The sequence below is a fragment of the Acanthochromis polyacanthus genome, chromosome 1 (genome assembly GCF_021347895.1).
Source record: "Acanthochromis polyacanthus isolate Apoly-LR-REF ecotype Palm Island chromosome 1, KAUST_Apoly_ChrSc, whole genome shotgun sequence".
NCBI classification, from domain to species: domain Eukaryota; kingdom Metazoa; phylum Chordata; class Actinopteri; family Pomacentridae; genus Acanthochromis; species Acanthochromis polyacanthus.
Window position 1 is genome coordinate 41,991,314 of NC_067113.1, and position 22,879 is coordinate 42,014,192.

Below are 22,879 nucleotides of genomic sequence, written 5' to 3' on the forward strand. Positions count from 1 at the left end.
CCCAAGATAAGCATGTCTGTCTCATCGGCTTGGCGAGCCTCTGCGGCGTCTTTGCCAGGTAGCTGTGATAGGAGACGGCAGGGCTAGCCACCATCTCATCCTGATGTCTCCCCTTTAATGTCCGTCCAAAAAAGATGAGTCACTTATGGACGAAGCTTTAGAAATCCGCTTCAAATAAATGAGGAGTTCAGTACCTCATGCAGAGATTAGTTAGCAAAGTTCATTTACATGATTATGACAGCTTCAAGGCTCCTAAAATAGGCCTCGTCAGAGTTATCCAGACTTTGCAGATTACAAAGTGAGCCTGCCCTAGTTTCCTTTCCAAACGTTTGCTTTGTACTGCCAGGTGCGATGGAAATTGTAATTTTCTTTGATGTGACATCACCTCACACTTTAACTGCCACCCAAAACATTGGCATGCAAACTTTCAATTCTTGTGTTTAGAGATGGCTGTTCCATTTGTCCTCAAAAGGAGTGGTCATTATTCTGGCCCCAGCCAAGTCTTATAAGGAGTTGTTGTTTAGTCTCCCTTATATCATATATATGTCTGTGCACTCCATGGTGCATCTGGCTGCATATACAATACTGTTGAGCTTGTGTTTGGGCGATTTATCCTTTGGGCAACCCATGTTTGTTTAAAAAAAGTCGCTTGGGTCAGAGGTGCACAAGGGTATTGTGCAGGAAGAAATCTTTGGAGTGGCAGTATCTTTATTTCCATTCACATTTTCCTCTCTGATGTCATGGTGTTTTTCCAAATTTCTTGGACTTAATGGAGGCGACAGGTTCCCTCTGTCATTCTCAGCGTGGTGTTGTGAGATTCTGATGACCCCCTGCTGATGTTCCAGTGGATGGTGGGAAACAAACAGCAGATATCTGTCCATTTTAATGTTTAAACTCCCACTGGAGTGACAGTTTGATCATAAGCTACGAGCGGCCAGCCAATATCAGGAAGTGGTATATGCGGATAAAACACAAGTGGCATACCGTTGGAGAGCAGCAGCATACCGACGGCCACTTTCGAACTCAGCATCTCTCACAACTCAGATTGAATGATTCAGCAGCACTCTGTTGTTCAAAAATACCTGTTTCCAACTTCACATGCCAGGAAAGAAAGACAGTGACAGCTCTAAGCAACGACTGCATCGTCACCATCCAGGTTGCGGATAGAGGGGAGATGCACAGTGGTACTGAGCCATCACATTACCGGCTTCACCCTCAAGAAGCCACAGCATGCATATCTGGACTTCCTAAGACACACAAAGGAGCACCACTTCAACCCATCATCAGAAGCATTAACCCAGTCACCTATAACACTACAAGACATCTCGCCAATCATGTGTAGCGCTTGTGGTTGGAAATACCTCACATTACGTCCTAAATTACACACAATTTGTCTACAAGGTCCACAAACTGAAACTAGCACCATTCAATATCACCTCTTTTTTTCACATGTATACCTTCATCTGAGACAGAGGCGGGGAATGACCCAGGTACAACAACAGAGCTAACTTTTTTTTGCATTTCAAAATACTGAGGGTTTCTGCAGACGAAAGCACCCACTGTGGCCAATCTCTACACAAACAACTCTCAGCCACTGGTTCAGATATGTGGATGACGTCTGGGCCAGAACCAAGAAATAAAAGCTTTCATTTGTAATCTGTGGATGGCAACATAAAGTTCACAAGAGAGGAGTTCAGGGAAAACAAGCTGCCTTTTTTGGACTGTGCCGTTGAAGAAGAGTCTTTTAAGGAGTCTAAACACTGAGGTTTACCAGAAACAAACACACACAGACCACTACTTCCTCCCAAAACCCAGTGGAACATAAGCTGGAGGTTACGGGAACCTTCCAGCACTGATGGAAATGAAAACAAGCACACACATATTAAGAAAGCACTAAAAAACTGTGGCTATCCCAGCTGGACCTTCGTTCAATCAGCGAAGAGATCTGGAAAAGAAAAAGAAGAACAAGCTTAACATCTAGCATGTGGCCCAAGAAAGTTGGGACTTTCTCCAAGCTCAACATACCAGAGCACTTCTGCAGAAACCCCTAAAGATCACAGCGAGGACTTTTTGAGGACTTCTTTTGTGTTCCCTCACAAAAGGCTTTACACTCCTTGCTTTAATCCGTAATTATTCATTTTTAAAGGCAGCTCTCCAACAATTTCCAGCTGCTAGTTGTGAGCACAGCTGCAGCTCTTCTACCTGGATGTGAGGATGAAGCTTTGGCTGGGTATCTGGCTATTGTTTGGGCTTCCACTATTCAAATCTGCACTGGATGTGTTTATTTGCTTTTGCAGGAATGCACACACACTATGACTGTAAGATGTCAGTGTTACAACCATTAAAAATGAATATGACACAGCTGTAGTTGCAACAATGGCTGCAGATGGTGACTGCTCCTCTAGTTTTCTTTCTTAAAGCACGGATGCAAACGTGTGTCAAACAGTACCCATAAGTCCAGTCACATCTTCACCAAAGCATATTGTAAAGTGATGTACAACCTATTGTAAGGTAAGTTCTTGCCCTGACCCTTGCAGGCCTCCATACTATTCAGATCCTGCTCTTAGATAAAGACCGATTCACTCCAAGGATCAAACACCCAATCACAAGTTAAGCATTGTTGCATATGCAGTCCAACGAGGATAGAAACACACAGACCTGTAATAAGGGGAGACTTACCCACTACATACAATGCAGTCTTGATATCCCTGTTTTTCTGCTGGAAGCTTTACTCCTGCAACCTCTGTAATCATCTAAATGTTTTGTAGTTTAACAACAAACAGTTTACTATCCAGTTTTGGCATCTGGATGCAGTGAAAGCAGGAAACTGAAGCATCAGCTCGATAATATAATGCTGAGATGCAGCGATCATGTAGGAATGAGTGTTTAGAAGAGACAGTAAGGAAAGTCAAATCCGAGCACAGAGGTTGGATTTAGTGAGTATAGTTCCATCTTCATAAGCATAATTTTGTTTTTCCAAAGTATCTGCTCATCCCCTAGAGTCCCCTGCAGGCTGCTACTTCTAATGCTTGTTGTACTACTACTCCTCAGCAAAAACAATCAAGTGCAAAGTTCAGTGAGCACCATGGGTTGAATTCTGGTACACGATCCTCAGTTGTTGACATTTAGATTTTTGCACTGGTGCACATTACAGTACAAGATTTGCATAGAGGCACAGAAAAAAAAAACATTTTCGCAATCTTTTGACCTCCCTTATTTCCAACCCTGCATTGAAAGCAAAATCTTACATTTGCAATATATTCAGAAAGTATTTGACTATTTCACAGGCCTGGTTCTGTGAAATACAATATATATATATATATATATATATATATATATATATATATAAATAAAACAAATCTAAAAAAGAAATAATGGCAAAAATAAATAAATAAAACTATATATAATAGAAAACAATAATAAAAAAAAGTGGTTTTTACAAGGGGAGAGTGCTCGGATTAGATTTTTGGTGTCCTGTCTGCTCTATTTTTTTGTGGACCTTCTTTCATAAAGCCACATTAATTCCCCCTATCATTCTGATTTGTATCACTATAATGCATAAAATCTTCAAAGGGGGGGTGAATATTTTTTCTACACAACTAGTTGAGAACAACATCCACCATCATCGCCGCCTGCACACTGAATGCATTCAGTTACATTTCTGTGGCACAGTCATACATATTCTATCACCATTTCCAACCCAATATGCAATTACTGCCGTTATGTGTGCGAGTTCGAAGTAAACAGATTTAAAGCTCAAGGATTCCGACTAATGACCAATCCATTTCACGTCAAGCACGGACAGCTGCATTGATTAGCGCTGACGCAAATCCTTCGTGTCAGATGCACGTGGGACAGACGGCAAGAAAAGATGTCTGAAATACGTCCAGTCAGTGCAGACTGCTATTAGAGCTGTAAAAATTACTTAAGGGATGCAGCCGTACATCACCAATCACAAGACAGAATTTTTAATCTGAACTAAATATGTCTAAAAATATTTGATCCATCTTGTTTATAATAACTGGCATAAAAAGTGTGAAGAAATGTTTGTTTTTTACTGTTTTAAAGCACAAAATTGACGTATATATCTGATTAATGCGGCTAGTTGCTAATGAGTCAGTATATAAATGCAGGATTTTTTGTATCATAGTTGACTTTTTTCTTGCTGTTTTCAGACCTAAAATCAACATGGCCGCCTATAACCAAACATCACATGGAATTTTTACAGAAAGATTCTTTTAAATATTATATATACAATTGAGTAAAATTATAATTGAAAGTTATTTATAAAGATATTTTAGTAAACCTGTTGACTACTTTATATTAAATAACTCAGAAAGCCTTGGAGTCTTGCCAGTCTTTTCTCCAGGAGGAAATGACATCATGAGGAGCAGGTCATGTGATCTGGAATTAACTCACTTCCTTGAGAGGTGTTTTTGTAACGGGGAACTTAGTTGAAAGTGATACAATTTGTTATTTTCCATTGAAAATTTGATATATTGCCAAAAAATAACAATCTGTTGTGATTAACTCAACTTAATATGAACACAATCAAAAGAATTTTTGAATAAGCTCATTTTATTATTTTATTATTGTTTAGCTGATTAGAAGGTGGTTGTAGAATTCAGACAGTTAATTAGTTGACACTTTAGTGATATCCTGTCAATTTTAATAATAAGTGATTGTGTCTACAATAATTAATTCTGGAATTTGTAAAGACATAATAATCGTAGACATAGAAAACATTAGTTGTTTTTTTTTTACTTTTAATAAAAAATATATGCAAGAAATGTCCCTCAATTGTATATTGATCCATTATGGGTGGTAAACATGCAGCCCGTTGGCCAAATCTGGTCCTCCAGAGGGTCCAATTCAGCCCTCAAAGTGTAAAAATTACAGAGAAGACATTACCAGATTTTAAATTTATAAAACTTTAAATCTAATATAATTTCTAAACCATGACAAGTTGTTTTGATCATAAAGTAAAATATGAGATTGTTCAATTTGTGTCTCATTTTTGTCATATTTTGTTTTGCTTTTGTTGTTCTTGTCTGATTTTCATTGTTGGTCTCATGTTTTTTGTCGTTTTGTGATTCCTTTTTGTCTCTTTTATGTTTTTTCTCTAATTTTTGTTTTGCTTTATTCATTCTTTTGTGTATCGTTTCTGTTGTTTGTCTACTTTTTTGTTGCTTTGTTTCTCACTTCTGTCATTTTTTGTCTCATTTTGTCATTTGTCCATTTTGTTGTCGCTTTGTAGCTTTTTTTGTCTGATTTTTGGTTTTTACTTCGTGTCGTTTGTCTATTTTTTTTGTCACTTGTGTCTCATTTTTGTTTGTTTCCATAATAAATTATTGTGGAATTTCCAAAGACATGATCATAATGAGCATAAAAAGCATTCGTTTTTTTTAATTTCACTAAAAATGTAAGATATATCCTATGGACTTCAAAAATCCCTCAGCTATATGTTCACCCTGATACTCCTACTTTCAAAGTCATCCTTGTAACTATAACCAGTAAATAAGCCACCAAATTTGGGTTTTAGTCTGCATTTTTTGCATGTTGTTATTCAGTTTTCCTCTCTTTTCTCCCCAGCGTTGGAGATTTCAAGGGTCTCATTGAACCCTACTTCTTTCGTATCCCTGCAGGTACAGTTCTGAATGGAGACTAACTAGCGGAGCAGCTGGACGGGCCGACCCTGCTGAGGAGTGAACCATTCTGACGACACGCACTGCCAAGAAGCCCTGCTCTCCTCTCTGACCTTTCCTCCCCCCACACCCCGCTCCATCCCCTATAATGTGGGCACCAGATGCCGGTGCTAAACTGTCCTGCAGGCCGCCCCCCTCCGTTGTCACCATTTCTACCTTTTACATGTACAGTAACTTGTCAAAGCATAATGTACTGTGTATTTCTTCTACAGGAGATGTGTAGGTTATCTGTAAATTAATATAAATATGCCATTTTTAATATATACACACATCTATGTATAAAAAAAAGATATTCAGAGTTTGTGCAAAAAATACGTCCCTGCCACCTCATTTAGTGGACCATAGATTAATATATGCTGCTCTTTAAACTCTCTCCATATTACCCCCGTCCCTCTAGATCATATTGTACATATGGTTTTATTTTTTCATTGTGCTAATAATGATGATGATGATGAACCTGTGCTGCACCATGCGGAGAGGAAGAGATTCTCGATGTCGTGTGAAAACCTGCCCTCTAGTGGCAAACACAGGAAAAAAAGCACCACTCCGAGCCCGAGTCAACAAAACTTCATTATCCTTTCGGAGCATTTTAAGAGGACGTGTCTACGCACTGGAACAAACCTGACAAGCACTTTCATACAACCGCATCAACTCAACGGACTCTTTAGTAGCCAAGGACGGAACAAGAGACGCCGTTGCTCTCCGAAGTTGCACAAAACTTCCCCTCAGAGAACAAAAAGAAAGCAGCAGGTCGTCCACAGAAGCTGTCACTCGTTGTACTGTATGTTTTGTCAGGCGACGCATTCACACAAAAAGGACAACTACACTTTTCAGCCGAGCTGGCCTTCTCCCTCGAACCCTTCGGACACTTAAACAGAAGAAATAACTGAAAGACAGACTGCTTTAGCTCATAGTGTGTGTAGAGTGTATATGACCATGTCGAAGTGAGGTGACTTAATGACAAAAAAAACCCTGTTGCTTGCCGTGACTTACATTTGGTGTAACTGTTGACTCTTTGTTTCCGTCAGAGTTTCCAGCAGGGTGACCCGTTGTACAGCCCTGTTTTCTGTCTTTTGGTTATTTCCGACGGACCACGCAAAACGACGTCTTTTCATTTCGTTTTTACATCTTCAATTTGCACGAACGATGAATCATTTTATTTTGTGTCCATTCTTTTTTTATTTATTACTTCTTGTACTTTGGTCAAAACTAAGTGGTGAGCAAACAAATTTTCATTGTCAATAAAATTTAAAAAACTGTCAGTGAATGAGTCGCCTTCATTATTCCTCATTCATATTTGAAAATGTTTAGCTTGCAGTAGCTGTAGCTTGTCTCCTTTCATTATTAATTATGAGTCTGTTGTGCAGCCTTAATTCACATTATTATTCAGATTAAGTACAAATATATCGTTAATTTCATTATTACAAGTGGAAATACTGAAATAGGTCCAGTTTACATAAAACAAGAACAAAACTTGACTTAGAAAACTGGAATAATTGCTAATTTTGCTTCTACTTTGCAGCACACCGTGCATGGAGTGAACATTCTTGCATGTTTCTGGTGAAAAAAAGTGAACTTGTGTCCGCCTGGTTTGTAATACTTCAGCTTTCTCCGTCGTCATACAGCTCAGTTCAGGCTCGCCTACGTCCGAGAGCTTTCTCAACTTGTCTCTCTATGTGTTTGAACACCTCTGGGTCCTCAATGGTTGGAGTGATCTGTGGAGAAAAACAGCTCTTTAGAAAGCCTGCTGAGAAAAACTTTATTTACATGATCTAAATGGTGCCACAAAACCTTTGTAATGCATTTATTACATTTTGATAAAGTATCTAGAGGCTTTGATAGCTGAGTCCTTGTGTTTCTATGTGTAAACTAACCTGCTATATTAAGAAGCATTGTTTCTCACTTTGTCACTGAGGTCTCAAAGGGAGCGTGTGATCAGCACAGCACTGAGTCAGTAAGTATAAAGAGATGAAATCCCAAATGAGCCTCGGTTCTGTTTAATGAGTACAGGGCCCGCTAATGCAACATCATCGCTCAAACTCTCAGCGGCAAATCGAGCTGTACTGTCTCCAGAGCTGCTGTGTAATCCGTCAGAGGGGACAGGAAACAAAACACAGACTGTATTTTCCTTTAGAGAGTTGTTCCCGGAGCACAGGAAGTACTGCTGAGGAAATGCAGTGGTCCCTCGCCATAACGTGATTCAGTTTTCGCAGGTTCACTGTATTGCGGATTTTGAAATTGCATTTGATATCGTGGATTTTTCACTATATCGCAGGATTATACAGTATATAAGTATTTTATTTATTTATTATTGTGGCATTCTATGTAGATGAATGATGCTGGAAAAAGGATATCTGCCTTTTATGTACTCAACATCTGGCAGATGCTTTTATTTTGACACACACACAGAGAGCAGCGCTACTGAAAATGTGACAGGAAGTCATCAAACACACACGACACTTCACACTCAGTCCTGACAACATAACACTTAACCAAACTAACTAGGCTGACTAACCCATAAAAACACAATAAAACACAAACACTAGTAACACTGGAACAATAACAGTGCAGTCATAGCAACCGGCTCTGCGATCGCTACATTATTTTAATTATTTTTGCAGTAAAATAAGCATTTTCTAGCCTAAAACAATCCAAAAACGATATATGAGATCAGAATTAAAACATATTACAAGAATATTTAACCAAAATAAAACTCGTAGCGTGTAGCGCTGCGTTCTGATTGGCTCAACGACCGTAGCATCAGTCTCCTCTGTTGCTCTGCAGTGTTGTGCGGTGTGTAGGGAGGGTTTTTACCGCCTTAAAATATACGGGGCATCTATAAAGTCTCTTTACAATTTTAAGAATTTATTACAAAGGCAGTTGAAAAGATATCTTAACCAGATTTGTAGACCGGTGGATTGGAAGGGATGGGCCAATTCCTTGGTCACCACGTTCACCACATGTCACTCTCTTGAACTTCTTTCCACGGCATTATGTCATAGATATCATGTACCGAACAAAGATACGGGACACTACTGAGATGAAGCAAAAGATTTCTGATGCCATTGCCACCACTGATGAGGCTCTGCTACAGCGAACATGGCAAGAAATCGAGCATCGTCTTGATGTGCTACGTGCAATTAATGGTGCCCCTATAGAGGTGTATTAAATAAGGTAGAAAAACTTTGACAACCACTGATTATAATAAAACAAATCTGGTTAAGATATCTGATCAACTGCCTTTGTAATAAATTCTTAAAATTGTTAAGAGATATTATGGACACCTTGTATATAAGGAATTAAATGAATATAATGGCTTCTTCACAAATTTTCATCCGTCACGGAAGGGTCTGGAACATAAGCCCTACAATAGATTAGGGACCACTATAATGCCCAAGCTATTAGAGTCGTTTCATACCTTGTAAGGTTTCTCGTTGACCAGGTTGGCTAAAGAGGAGCGAGGGATCTTGCCAGAGCGGGTCTTCGGCAATCCATGGACAAAAAGCACTTTCTTAAAGGCAGCCACTGGTCCGATGGTGTCTCTCACAAGCTTCACTATCTCATTTATGACCTCCTCCTCGGTTTTCTGCACACCTGAGACACATTGGACACGATGCAAACAAGAACAAGTAGCTTTAATGCCACCTGTAATTTCAGGGTTTTTTTTGCCCAAGATATCTGACATCTCCAAAAGGAGGCAAAGTACGGGTGGCAAAATGCTGATTACCAAGGAGTCATAGTCAATGTGCAGTATTACCATTAGACTGATGATCAAAAGATGGTGTAAAATACTTCAGTTCTCACCTTTCTTGAGTACACACAGGGCCAAGGGAACATGACCCTTCAGAGAGTCCTCTAGACCGACCACTGCACAGTCCCCCACAGTTGGATGCTGCATCACTGACTGCAAAACACAAACATCATAAAACCACAAACAAAAGAGTTGGGAAAAGGTTTATCCTTCACTTTGTTCTGGTACCTCCTCCAATGCTCCGGCAGACAACCTGTGACCGGCCACATTGATGACATCATCAGAGCGAGACATGATGTAAAGGAAACCCTCGTCGTCCACAAAACCTGCATCCATGGTATCATAGTAACCCTGAGGGAAAAAAAGGTCAGTATGTCCTTTATATCAGAGGGAAATTTTACAGTAAGAGGACTGTCACACAGTCAGATCCTACAAGGGCTGGAAATAAGCAAAATAGTTCTGCAATGTAGGATTCCAACACTAGAGGGCCACCTTTTACCACAAATTCAACACTTCCTACCTCTCATATATTATTGATCCAGCGTCATAAAAGCAGAATTGAGCACAACTTCAAGGAACTGCAATTATTACAGTACAAAAATACCTTTCTGTTATTAATTCAAGGAGCCTTCACTCTTAAACTCTTATCCTTATCGCTACATACCACCCCATATGCATACTGTACCTTCTTTTTCAGAACAGTCTAGACTATGCAGATCTGACATTATTTGATCTGATTATGCTTGCAGATTTTTTATATTATCCTTGATCTCAATAAAAATGTTGTCTCATCATAAACAGCTGCCACTGGAGGCCTCTTTTCATATTTGTGTGGAGAAGATCCGCCAATAGCAGAATCATGGTGGTGGGAGGCCATTTAAGAACATTGTCCACATACAGTGACTACAGCTTCTGAATCCTTGCAATGAAAAGCAAATTCTTGTTTTGTGTTTTTTTCTGACAAAGTGGGATGTTACGCCAGCTGAAATTCAGAAATGTGGTGTCATTTCCAAACCAGATTATTAAACTATATTTTGCTGCACAGAGAAACAACTACAACTAATTTCTGATGTTTCTTTTTTATAGGCTGCAGACTTGCGGATTTAAACTATTGGGACTCGTTCGAGCAAGAAGCATGAGGGTGAAAGTGGGTGAAGAAATAAGAAACAGAGAAGTTTCATCTGTTTTCACATGATGGTTACTTTGGTTTGTACAAGTAGCTGAAGCAACATTACAAATATTCAGTTCCACAGTTTCCTGTGTTCTGTTTATGCAATGACAAGTTCATGAGTAATCATAAGTGTGGAGATGGGTGTAGGTAATAACTATGATTACATTTGAATATAATTTTGAAATGATTTTCTCAATAACACTTGGTCACACAGACAAACAAATGGAATCATTGGAAAGGTCAAGTCGAGCGGTTTAATTTGATTTGCACTCGAGCTCATTGCTACGAATTCTCTGTATGCAATTCAGCTGAGAAGAAGGGACGTGACTTTGGATGTGAATTTCATCTGGCTCTAAGGAGGTGTTTCTTAAAGTGTGGGGGGCACAAAGGCACGAGAGGAGATGCGAGCGACGAGGAGGAAAAGCTACGTCTACACGGAACTAATTAGCTGAACTACTGTCTAAACGTCGGCCTTTTTTTCATGGCACACAACAAAACTCAAACTGCGCTGGCCATTTCTCAATACCAAGTACGCAAGTGCTTACTTGCATGAGAGTCCATACTTGCGTCCATACTTGCCAAGTACGGACTTGCAAGTACAGACTCGTGAAAATGTTTCATTAACGTGCAACTGGAACACCAGCGTACTTGATGATGTCACCATCTTGGCTCATCTACTCCGATTATTTTTACCAGGGGTGTCAAACATGCGACCCGTGGACCAAAACCGGCCCACCAGGTGATCCATTTCGGTCAGACAACTTTACAAAGTGTAAAAATTACAGAGAAGACATTCTGTAAACCGTAAATTTGTAAAACTGTAATTTTTAAGTAATTTCTAGACTTTAGCAAGTTGTTTTGATCAGAAAATAAAATAGTAGATTGTTCGGTTCCAGATGGCCGTGAATGAATGTTTTGTGCCTTTTTGTGGATGCACTGTATCCTGTCAGTTGCAATGCACACGTAAATGATCAACTGAGGCACAATGTTGTTGAAAATGAACTTATTTTTCTTTAACAGTTTCAGGTTGTTCATAATGTTTTGTAAAAAGATACTTCATTAAGTGTGATCATTTTCAGAATGTACTTTTTTGAACTAAAACAAAGGAAAAAAGTTGGAGTTGTGGTTATTTAAAGGTTTTTATGCTGTGATTTTACTGCTCACTGGAGATCAAATTGGCCTGAATGTGGAACCTGAACCAAGATGAGTTTGACACCCCTGATCTTTACAGCATGAAAAACAATTAAATGGAATCAGATATAATTACATATTCACATTTTAATATAAAAACTGTTTATATATATATAGACATAAATATATAAACTACTGGTTGGGTGAGGAAGTTTTTGCCTTCCGAAGAGGGGTCTGACAGAAAGTTTAAGAACCACTGCTCTAAGGGTTACACTAGATGGGATTTCTACAGTACAGCATGTTTCTTGTTCAACTAGGAGAGCATTCAAACAGCATAGTCCGATGCTGCACCAAAATATAATGATTTCTTCCATTGTCCATGCTCCACCTGGCCACTATGAATTTAAGTCTGGTACTTTCCGTGTAAAATTCTGAAGGAAAAAAAAAAAGAAACATACCTCCACCTCAGCTCTTTGCTTAAGTGGAGGAATAGCAATGATTCCATGAAGAAATTAGCATCCAACTTACTGGGAACTTGGTGAAGTAAAGCTTCTTAAATAAATCCCGGTTCTGCCACAACGACAAAGCTGCACCAGGTGGTAAAGGTAGTCTGAAGGGGGAGAATAATGAGTTGAATTTAGTTTAATACATGAAAGAAACTAGCATTCAAGGCAAAACAATACACCAATGGCCCTACACATAAAATGTCTGGTTGGATCTTCTCTGGTTTGGGTCATTTTAAAGCCAACCAACTCTATGAGACTTCACTCCCTGAAGCCATAGGGGTGTGTAAAGACGGATCTGCCTTCATTTCACTTCCCTGCAGTGAGTCTCCGCACACAGAAAGTCTCTGCTCGACTTCACCTTCCTGACTCACACTGAGTCAACCCAAACAATCACACAGGGTAGATAGGAAAGCTCAGTGACTCAGTCTTTATTTAACAAGAGACTACACAGTAATCCCAGTTCTTGGCCGGTGTCTTGATAAAGATGGTCCAATCTCACATGTTTGAACCCTAAGCATGACTCCACATAGATGAATTCACTAAAAGGAGAACATAAAATGCTGATATTTTGTTGAAAGGCGATGATTAAAACCCAACCTTGTCTGCTGTTTGGCTAAAATATACACCATCATTTCCTTTGCACAAAAATAATGTATACTATATGTATACTAAAAGCAACATTATGCAGTGACAAACTTTTAGTAGATTTTTGCACTATGAACCCCCAGACCTGCCCTCAGGTCTAAAAGGATGCTTTTGTTTGATTTGTTTTTTTGTTTTTTTTTTGCCAAAATTACACTATTTATCAGACCAAGAAACTGTATACAACTTTTCATCTGTCCTTGTACTAATCATGGGTGAATAAAGGTTTTGTTTTTTTTTTAAACATTAAAAAAACACTTTAATCTACATTTCTCAAACATTGGCCAAAGATTCTGTAAAAATGTAAAAGCTTTGAACACTGACACAGCTGTGACGAACAGAGATTTCAGCTGAACTAGGTTGAACTGTAGGCAGTGTTTACACATGGCAGATAGGAGAAAAAGATTAAAACTAATTAAAATGTAAGTAACAAAATATTACAGTATGTAGCAAATATTTTTGTCCACTCTTGATAAGACCTGTGAGCACTTAAACGAATGTTTCACATGTTAATTAGGGTCTTTTTGACATTTTTGTAAAGCAAATAAATAAATTTGCCTTTGTTTTTTAAGGATTCGTGGTGCTACAACTTTGTGGGTTGACAGACTTCCCTACATGGGATATATCTAGCATATATTTTTATTAAAAGTAAAAAAAACAACAAAAACTTTTTTACGTTCACTATGATCATGTCTTTACAAATTCCATAATTACTTCTTATGGAAACAATCACTTCTGAATAAAAATATGACTGGATGTCACTAAAATGTCAGCTAAATAACTGTCCCAATTTAATAACCACCTTCTAATTAGCTAAACAACAATAAAATGAGCTTATTAAAAAATAGTTTTGCTTGTGTTCTTTATATTAAGTTGAGATAATCATGACAGATATTTATTTTATGGCAATATATGAAATTTGATATGGAAAATAACAAATTGTGTCACTTTCAGCTAAGTTCCCCATTACAAAAACACCTCTCAAGGAAGTGTGTTAATTCCAGATCACATGATCTGCTCCACATGATGTCATTTCCTCCTGAAGGAAAGACTCCAAGGCTTTCTGAGTTATTTAATGTAAAGTAGTGTGTGAGTCAAGTGTTGACAGGTTTACTAAAATATTATTATAAATAACTTTCAATTTCACTTTTTCTCAGTTGTGGACATAATATTTAGAATAATCTTTCTGTAAAAATGCCATGTGGTGTTTGTTTATAGGTGGCCATGTTGATTTTAGGCCTGAAAACAGCAAAAATATCAACTATGATACAAAAAGTCCCACAATTATATACTGACCCCTGTAACATGGTACAAAATACATTTTTGAGTTCTCTCTACTTCTAGCCATGTTTGTGCTGCTTCCACAGAGGTGCAGAACTTCACATTGCAGTGACACATAAGCCCACAGTGAGTAAAAATATAACAAAGAGCAGCAAAAACTGAAACTGCTTAGAGTTCTGAGGGTTGAAAAAAAAAACAGGGTCTGCACATTCTCTGCTGTCTGCAAAGCTCACTCTGTAAATATTGAAGCAACTTTATGAAGCTGCGGATATACAGCTTTTGAATCTAAGAAAGAGACCGGCACAGACTTCTCTACAAGTCAGCACATCGACACAGCTGTTCCTGTCGGTTTAGAGCTCAGCCTGATATTATTCCTGGATCCACTGTACATGCAGATTCTTGGAACTCCCTTGTGGCACTGAGTCATTACCAGCAGTTACAAACAACATGGAAGTGGGGTTGGAGAGTGACAACAGATAGGCAGCAGGGTGGAAGATAAGCGTTGTAGCTGACCACTGGAGCTTTTGATAAAGTCCACTCAGCGGTGCCCACACTCTCACACACACAGATACACGCATACACAGCTGAAAATGTTACATATAAGTAGATTGTACGCATTAATGAAATCTAAGCTTCAATCTTTTCAGCTCATGCAATTTTTTTCCTCATGTTTTTACTATATTTTTCTTTGTAGAATTTTTTTTGCAAAAGATATATATATACATATTTAATTTTTTTTCCTATATTAGTTTGCGGACAGTTCATCAGACGTCGTTTTTTCAGCACGGTGCATCCGTGTGAGTCCCAGAAGAAAGGCAAAGCATTAACTAAGCTCCTCGCACGCCTGTGAACACATCCACTCAGCTTACCTCACCACAATATTTCCCAGGGTTCTTGGCTTCACCTCCTGCATGTCATCATCGATCACTGTGACTAGTGCAAAGGGGAGAAGAAGCAATTCATATTCAGAGGCGGTGTATCACCCACTGGCAAACTGGAAGTGCAAAAAAGATTAAACATTCTGCAGGGAATTACAAGCAGTTGCTAAATTTTTATCCGTTCCTGTTATGGCCGACTGTATCCGTACGCTTGAGGGGTAGCGGTTTGAACATGAGCAGATTAAAATAACAGCCTGACAGGAAGATTTGATTACAAACACATTAAATCAGAGGCGTCTTTTTGATAGGTAGAACAGGTTTGATGCGTTCCATTTGTGCTGTAGCAGGAATATTCATCATCTCTTACCATTGTAGCCTGGAACTGGTTTGCCAGCCTGGCCTGCAGGTGGCGTGAGTGAGTTTCCCAGACCGATACAAGTGGAGGAGATAGCTGAGCCACTTTCTGATGAGACACAGAGAGAGAGAAAGAGAGAGAGGGAGGTATATATTCATTAAAATTCATATTTCATGATACAAAGACAAACCACCAGAGTTCTGGATGTACAGTGTAACACCACAGTTCTGAAGCAGCTTTACAGTTTTCCTCCTCTACATGTAAACCCCTTTGATAACGTCTTATTGAGAGTATCATTGTGCTGCCTTGCCTCTATGAGCAGCATTAACCTACATTACACAAAACTATGACAGCTCCTATGGGCTCTTCCCGACTCCACCGCACAGCTATGCTCCATTTTCTGACAAAGACTCGCCCGGCAGGCCCTTTCCAGCCCACCCGGCGAAGAAATAACAGAATCGATCCAGTTTAGGAGATTACATCAGAAATCACACAGCAGCAGAGCAGCTCGACATCAGCATCTGTCTTCGGTGTTAAATTTAAAAGCGCGGCCTGTGAAGAAACAGTCGGCGGGTGTTCATCGAGTTCTCTCCAAAAAATACGCTGTCTGCTTCTGTGTTTTCATTTCCCCAGCTTGTGTTTCAGTTAACATTATCTGCTCATTCATGCCGTCTGCACAAGGGGTGAGATTAATCATATGGAGCTTCATCTGCTGTTCATTTAAACCAGAGGTGTTCAACTCATTTTAGCTCAGGTTCAACATTCAGCCCAATTTGATCTAAAATGGGCCAGATCAGTAAAGTCAGAGCATAATACCAATAAATAACCAGAACTCCAAATCTTTCCTTTTAGTGCAAAAAGATTTGCATTTAGGGACAAAAGAGAGACAAAAAATTCGACAAAAAGTAACAAAGCGACATAAAAATGAACAAACGACAAAAACATGACAAAAAAATACACAAATGGCACAAATGAGACAAAATTAACAAAAGTGAGAAAAAATGTGACTGAAATATAAACAGAAGCGAAAAAAAAAACATAAAACGACAAAAACAACACACAAAACGAGTAAAGCGAAAAGAAAAAATGACAAAAATAAGACAAAAAACAAAAGCGAGACAAAAAAGGAACACAGACCCACAAAAACATGAGACAAACGACTAATCAGACAAAAAAAAAAGACAAATAAATGACAAAAACCAGACAAAATATTAGAAAAACAACAAAAGAACAAAGACCAATCTAGTATTTTTACTTTATGATCAAAACAACTTGTCACGGTCTAGAAATTATTTTAAAGTTACAGTTTCACAAATTTACAATTAGCAGTTAATGTCCTCTGTATAATTTTTACACTTCATAAAGTTGCCAGATTGGACCCTCTGGAGGGCCGGTTTTGGCCCGCGGGCCGCATGTTGGCCACCCCAGACTTAAACATTAGATTAGATTTGTAGCATTTCATTAACAGCCAGACCATGGACTTACTGGCACGTACAGTTTACAAACAAGAGGCAGCTGAAATGACTCGTGCTGCCATTTTTCTCCACTAAAATGCAAATTTATATGGACACATGGTAATCACTCTACCCTATGGGAAGTGGATGTGGTGGTATGATGCACTCTTGGCATAAATGCAAAACCAAATGGGGTCATTTATTACTCGGAGGAGGGAGAGTATACAATTTCAATCACGTATTTGTCTAAAATATACAGTCAGCGCTAGCAGAAGTGTCTTCAGAGAGGGCAAAGGCCAGTGGCAAAACATTGACGCTCGCCAGCCAGCTATGCAAATGACAACTCAGTCAATACGGCAGCGATATGCAAAAAGGAGCCACACACCCCTCATTAAAGCTTGAGGGAAAGCTAAAGCAACACAAGATGTCACCACGGCGACGCACCTGTCAGCTAAAACCGGAGAAAGCGAGCAGAAGTGGAAAACCTCGGCAGAGAAATTACTTGAAAACAAAAGGGACATCCAGAGTTAAAGGTGCCCTCTGGAGTTTTCTTGTCAACACACGGTGGTTCTGTTTACAGTCGGCATCAAAATGCACAGAGTGTATCCCTGACATCTAACAAATGCATCGAATACATTTCTGTCCTCATAAAACATGCAAAACCTGTATTGTTTATATTCATGTGCACTTGTTACCAGTCTTCTTCCCTGTCTTGGCTGGGGTCTCTTACATCAGCGCCACCTGTGAGCATCTGAGCACGGATTTGCATCTTTATGTACACGGGAGAAAACAAACAAAACAAGGGGGACATACTCATGGAGACACGGGTTCTCAGAGATATGTTGAGCCTCAAGTCAGAGTTTAAATGTCATGAAGGTGGATTTCCTTTAACCTCCTAGATCATGATGAGAACAGCTCAAACTCTGTCCATGGGAGCAGCTCATGTACAGAGCTTGTGATTTAAATAATAAGCATCACTCTTTCATTAGTTCTTCTCCTGAGTATATTTTCTGTGAGCAACACAGATTCTCAGCTGAACAAACACATTATTTCTGCAAACCTGTTGAGACATATGCTAGCAGCACTTAGTCGTACAAATTACATGTGCCGCGTTGCCACGGAAACCTACATGCATTCAGTGGGTGATGCAGAAAATGCATAAATATGTTCTTGTGGTTGGTCCTGATTTGCCAAGACTGTTTAACACTGCAGCTAATAGAACACAGATTAGAAAACTAATTACTAGTCTATTTGTATTTATGACAGAAAATACTCAAAACCATTTATACATACACACATATACATATATTGGACGGGCGCTAGTGTATATTACAGTGTGCTAGCTGCCTGTTGTGTGTGTGCCTTAAAAAATCTGGTGGTCTCACACAATCCTGGCTCTTTAAATAGGAAACAAATTAAATATCTTGGACCACTATTCAAGCGTGTCCTGTGCATGTTCAAGCTCGTGCACATTTGTGCTCATGTGCTAGACTGACAAAAAGGAGGACAGATGGTTAGAGAGGGGGCAGCAGGATCGAGAGGGATGCTAAATCTGGTACATCTAAACATGCTAACTTGCTCAGTATCAAAAAGTTATCTCCAGAATCACAGACTGCTGCAGCACAATGGATGCAATTCCAAAATTTGGTAATACTTGAATGCCCGAGATCATTAACTACTTGATAGATCTTGGAAGACTGCGGTAAACGTGGGCCAAGACATGCAGTAATTGGCTTAGGTATCTATCTGAGATGCAGGTTCTACCCAGTAAAATGGATGGAGACAGTCACCTTCCCTCTGCTGCTAATCAAACAAGTGCAAAAAGTTTTAGATCCACTTCCAACTGCAGCAAAGCACGTTTTTAAGACAGGAGCTCAGGGAAAGGAGGCTGCTGCTGCTGGTTAAGGGGGGGAGATTAAGTTATCAAATAAAGACGGGGACGAGGAGGGATTAGGGGATCTAGAATTGAGCACATTACCCAATAAGAATGACCTTTGAAATGGCAACCATTAGTGTTCATTAGTGACAAGTTAGCAGCTCTCTGCAGGGTCCAAAGCTCATCACTGACAGCAACCCACCAATAATGATATATTTTTATGCCTTAAGGGGGCATTCTATCCACCTACTCAGAGACAAGGGTCAAGACAGAGTTGAACCATCTTGCCCTTTGCGTTCCCTTTAGGTCCAGCACTCTGCTCGATGAATAACTTCAATGGAACTAGAATGAATGAAAGCTGTAACTTGCAAAAAAACAGTGGAGGAGTCCTGATTAGTGACTGTAAGAAGATTAAACCTGCAGTGCAGAACCATATCCTCCTCTTTCTAGCATTGAGAGTGACTACATTTAGACATTTCTGATGTCTTTAGCTTTATTCCCCAGAAATTCTCTGATGATTTGGCAGTTGTTCGATCCATTAAGAGACGGGGTGAGGAGGAGTACTGGTGCTTCATTGGGAACTCGGAGGGTTTTCAATATAGTCTCCTCCTATGTTCAAGCTACTATCCTTTCACAGAAGATGATCACGTCTTGAGCCTCCAGACACTCCTCATCTGATGACTTCATCAACACTTTGTAAATGGCGACCAAGCAAGAGAGATTTAGTTTGAGATTTAAGTTTGAGACATTAAAGTTTGGCGGCCAAACTAGTGAGATTTAAGTCTGAGACATGCATCATCTGACAAAGAAGTCAGATGGTGCATGTCGGGTAACTAAGGTTCATGGGGCAACAGTTTCTGCCACATGTTCTTCAAATGTTTGAGCTTTTGCAGACATGGATAGAAGACTTTATAGGACATAGTTATGCCCTAAAACAGCAGTTAACTGTTTGAAAAATCCTTCTATGTAGACCAGCAATTCGCAATCATCTGTGACTAAATATCATCAAAACTAATGAGAGGTTTGTGGGTTTTTACAAGGAAGAGCCCAAACTTGCTCCAGTTACTATTTAAGGTACTGGGGTGGAACTTGTCTCCAGCTGGACAACAAACTGGACAAGATCACCCACATCAAGGTGCTATATAAGAAGTCGTCTAGACTGACATTTTTTACCTCTTTTGTGCTTCTTCTTTCAGACTGCAGCTTCATAGCTGTGGTGTGCTGGGCAAGGATTAATAAACTGACTAGGAAGGCCAGCTGCATCATTAAATGGACACTACACAGACAGTGACAGAGCTGAGAAGGTTCTCGGTTACGAGGAATCCCTCACATCCACTCCTTGCCTTGGAGGTGATTCAGCAGGGCACCTTTAGTCACAGGCTGCAGGGCTGAATGCTACAGGAGGAGCTTTCCATTAGCTGCCATCAGACTGTTTAATGGACAGGAATAACAAGTAACCCCACTGTGCTATATGTGCAGGAGGCAGTTGTGTAATGGATGTTTATTTCTATACATTTGCTATGTATTACAATGATGTTCCAAATGCTTATCAAGATATTTTTTTAGGTTTTATGTCATTTTGCACATTATAGGTTTGTTTTTACATCTTTAGACATGGCATGTTCTCCACACTGTATATTTTACAGATCTATCTTTCCATACATCCATCCATCACAACGCTCGACCCAGGAATGGTAATGACACATGTTATGGAACATTAAAAAGCAACTGAATTTAATCACAGAATACTATAAAGTTAAATGATAGCCAACTAACTGCTAGCCACATATAAGCACCATAGACATGGATAACATTGTTCTATCCACTTTAAATAATGAACCAGCAATGGCAAATCAGTACATCAGTCTGACCCTGAAGGGCGTCATAAGGGTCCTTTAAAGGCTCTACTGAACTGCGCGTCGATTAAGGCTTGACATAACCACTGAACCATGACAGCATGAGTGGAGTGTTTAAACGTGGCTGTTTACAGCAAGAGCCAGGACTCGCTGGCAGCCATTCAGGGCCCGCCAGTAAATTCAAAACGCAAATGAAAAAAGACAATATAATTGGACCTTGAAATTTTACAAGGCATACAGGACGACGGCAATTGGCAGCTCAGCTTCCAGGCACTGAATCAAACATGTACAAAGCAAAGATTTTCCAATGATAATTAGCTGCATCACCAAAACATTCGGTCTCACGTAGAGATGAATGATTGTACACTGACAGGAACGGAACGCCATTTCGGCTGACTCAGATGTTTGCCCAGAATTCGAAGGGTTCCTTCCTCAGCCCCTGATATAAAACATAATAGATCTTAACGAGGCATAATCCATTTATATTGCTAGGCCCTGTGGCTCAGACAAAACCAATACAAAAATGATTAAACCATTTTGTTTACCTGGAAACATTTTTGACAGCCTGACATTTGAGAACTTATCAACATGTTACTAAGGTTTTCTCCAATGTGGTTATTTGTCCAAAATGTGTCCATTTATAGGTTAAGAAAATTCTCACTGAGCTGATACTGATAAAATACCTATACTGCTACTATTCTAGTCACAAAGGAGATTAAATATGCCGGATAAGAAAGGTACACATCATAGTCTGAGAGAGGTGAGTGAAAAGCAGTGAAAATATCTTTGGATCGGAGTTGAACACACACGCTCATGCTGTGTGACTGTCTTTGTGCTTGCCTGACTGGCGGAGTCTTTGGCACTTGCTCACAAACACAAAACACACCTTGGCATCCGTCTTTCTTGGCTCCCACCTCACTCTTTTTCCGTTCTTCTGCTCCTTGCTCCTCTCCCACTCCCTTTCCCTCTCTACACAAACAAATCAATCTTCTTTCGACCTGCTGGAGATGAGCTTGGGCAGTGAGAGGCATTTTGAGTGTGATGAATGGGCCGGGGGAGGGGGAGGGGGAGAGTTGTCGGAGGATGCGTTTGGATGAGCGGGACGGGCAATACACTGGCACCTTTTCAGCTGAAAAAGGAGCTATCGAGCAGCCTTGCTCATTACGAGTAGCTCGGAGGGGAACTGCTGTTCAGAAAAACAAAAATGGCTCTCTGATCCTGCACTCTCTCTTCTCTCTGCCACTCCTCAAGCCCTACACAACAGATGAAATAACAGTCTTCTCCTCCAACAAAGCAACCATACTCTGTCTGGAGAGCTTACATGAAAGGCGGGCAACACTGACTGAAGGGCAAAAGCGGGGCTGACTTTAGTGTCGGCTCTGATCTTACAATGTCAACCCTGAAAACCTCGGGGAGACGAGCACACTCATCGCCCAAGTGCAATCTATCTGCAACGATGAAATATTGATGAAATGTTGATTCACAAAATTATCAGTAAAAAGATGGCATCGGAGTTCAGGGAGCCTCAGAGAAGGTAGCAAGAATAACTCAGTGCACCATGGCAGGCAGACTAAGGTAGTGTGAGGGAACAGAGTGGAGCCTGTAGCTGCTACAAAGACAGACATTTCCTACAAGAACTGGAGGAGACAGCGGAAAGAAGCATGAATATTGGGACTGCATCACAAAAGAGGTGAAAAACACAACCAGAGTGCAAAGTTTTAGGGGGTGATGTTGCTTCGGCTTGCTTCTTGTGCTTCAAAACCGCCAAACGATCATTTAATAAATATACACACGGACAGAATCGTTGGTGTCCTTCCATTAAAGAAAAAAAAAACAATAATGATCACAGAAATGACCTCAAACTGACAAAAACAAAACTAATGAAACTGGCCTGGACAAAAAAGATGGTACCCTAAATTTAACCTTTCAACCTTTTGATGCAATCACTGCCATCAAGCCATTTCTGTAACTCTCAGTCTAACCCTGGCCCACTCCTCATGAGCAGACTGTTCCAGTTGTCTCAGGTTTAAACGTCGCCTTCTCCAGACGGCATGTTTCAGCTCCTTCCACAGGTGCTCAATAGGATTTAGATCAGGGTTCATAGAAGGCCACTTCAGAATTGTCCGATGTTTTGTTTCTAACTGTTCCTGGCTGTTTTTAGCTGTGTGTTTTGGGTCACTATCCTATTGGAGGACCGATAACCTGCGACTGAGACCACGCTTTCTGACACTGGGCAGCACATTTCTCTCTAGAATACCTGCATAGATTCAAGA

The 22,879-nt window shown here is 39.9% G+C and overlaps 2 protein-coding genes across 5 annotated transcripts in view; one reads left to right on the forward strand and one right to left on the reverse strand.

Annotated features, from left to right (window-relative positions):
- ppfia2 (PTPRF interacting protein alpha 2) overlaps window positions 1–6,967 on the forward strand; it is a 233,186-nt gene extending 226,219 nt beyond the window's left edge. For all 4 annotated transcript variants that reach the window (XM_051951543.1, XM_051951537.1, XM_022205236.2 and 1 more), the window contains one exon: window positions 5,646–6,967. Coding sequence is in view for 1 of the 4 variants with exons in the window: in XM_051951537.1 (XP_051807497.1) it covers window positions 5,646–5,657 (12 nt within the window). In the remaining 3 variants the exon portion in view is untranslated. The remainder of the gene's footprint in view (window positions 1–5,645) is intronic.
- The window catches only part of acss3 (acyl-CoA synthetase short chain family member 3), a 70,146-nt gene continuing 53,524 nt past the window's right edge, over window positions 6,258–22,879 (reverse strand). Inside the window, exons 10-16 of the mRNA XM_022218364.2 lie at window positions 15,433–15,528; window positions 15,057–15,120; window positions 12,287–12,368; window positions 9,685–9,807; window positions 9,510–9,609; window positions 9,124–9,299; window positions 6,258–7,420 (exon numbers count right to left, since the gene is read on the reverse strand). Of these exons, the coding sequence (XP_022074056.1) occupies window positions 7,337–7,420; window positions 9,124–9,299; window positions 9,510–9,609; window positions 9,685–9,807; window positions 12,287–12,368; window positions 15,057–15,120; window positions 15,433–15,528 (725 nt within the window). The 3' untranslated portion in view covers window positions 6,258–7,336. The remainder of the gene's footprint in view (window positions 7,421–9,123; window positions 9,300–9,509; window positions 9,610–9,684; window positions 9,808–12,286; window positions 12,369–15,056; window positions 15,121–15,432; window positions 15,529–22,879) is intronic.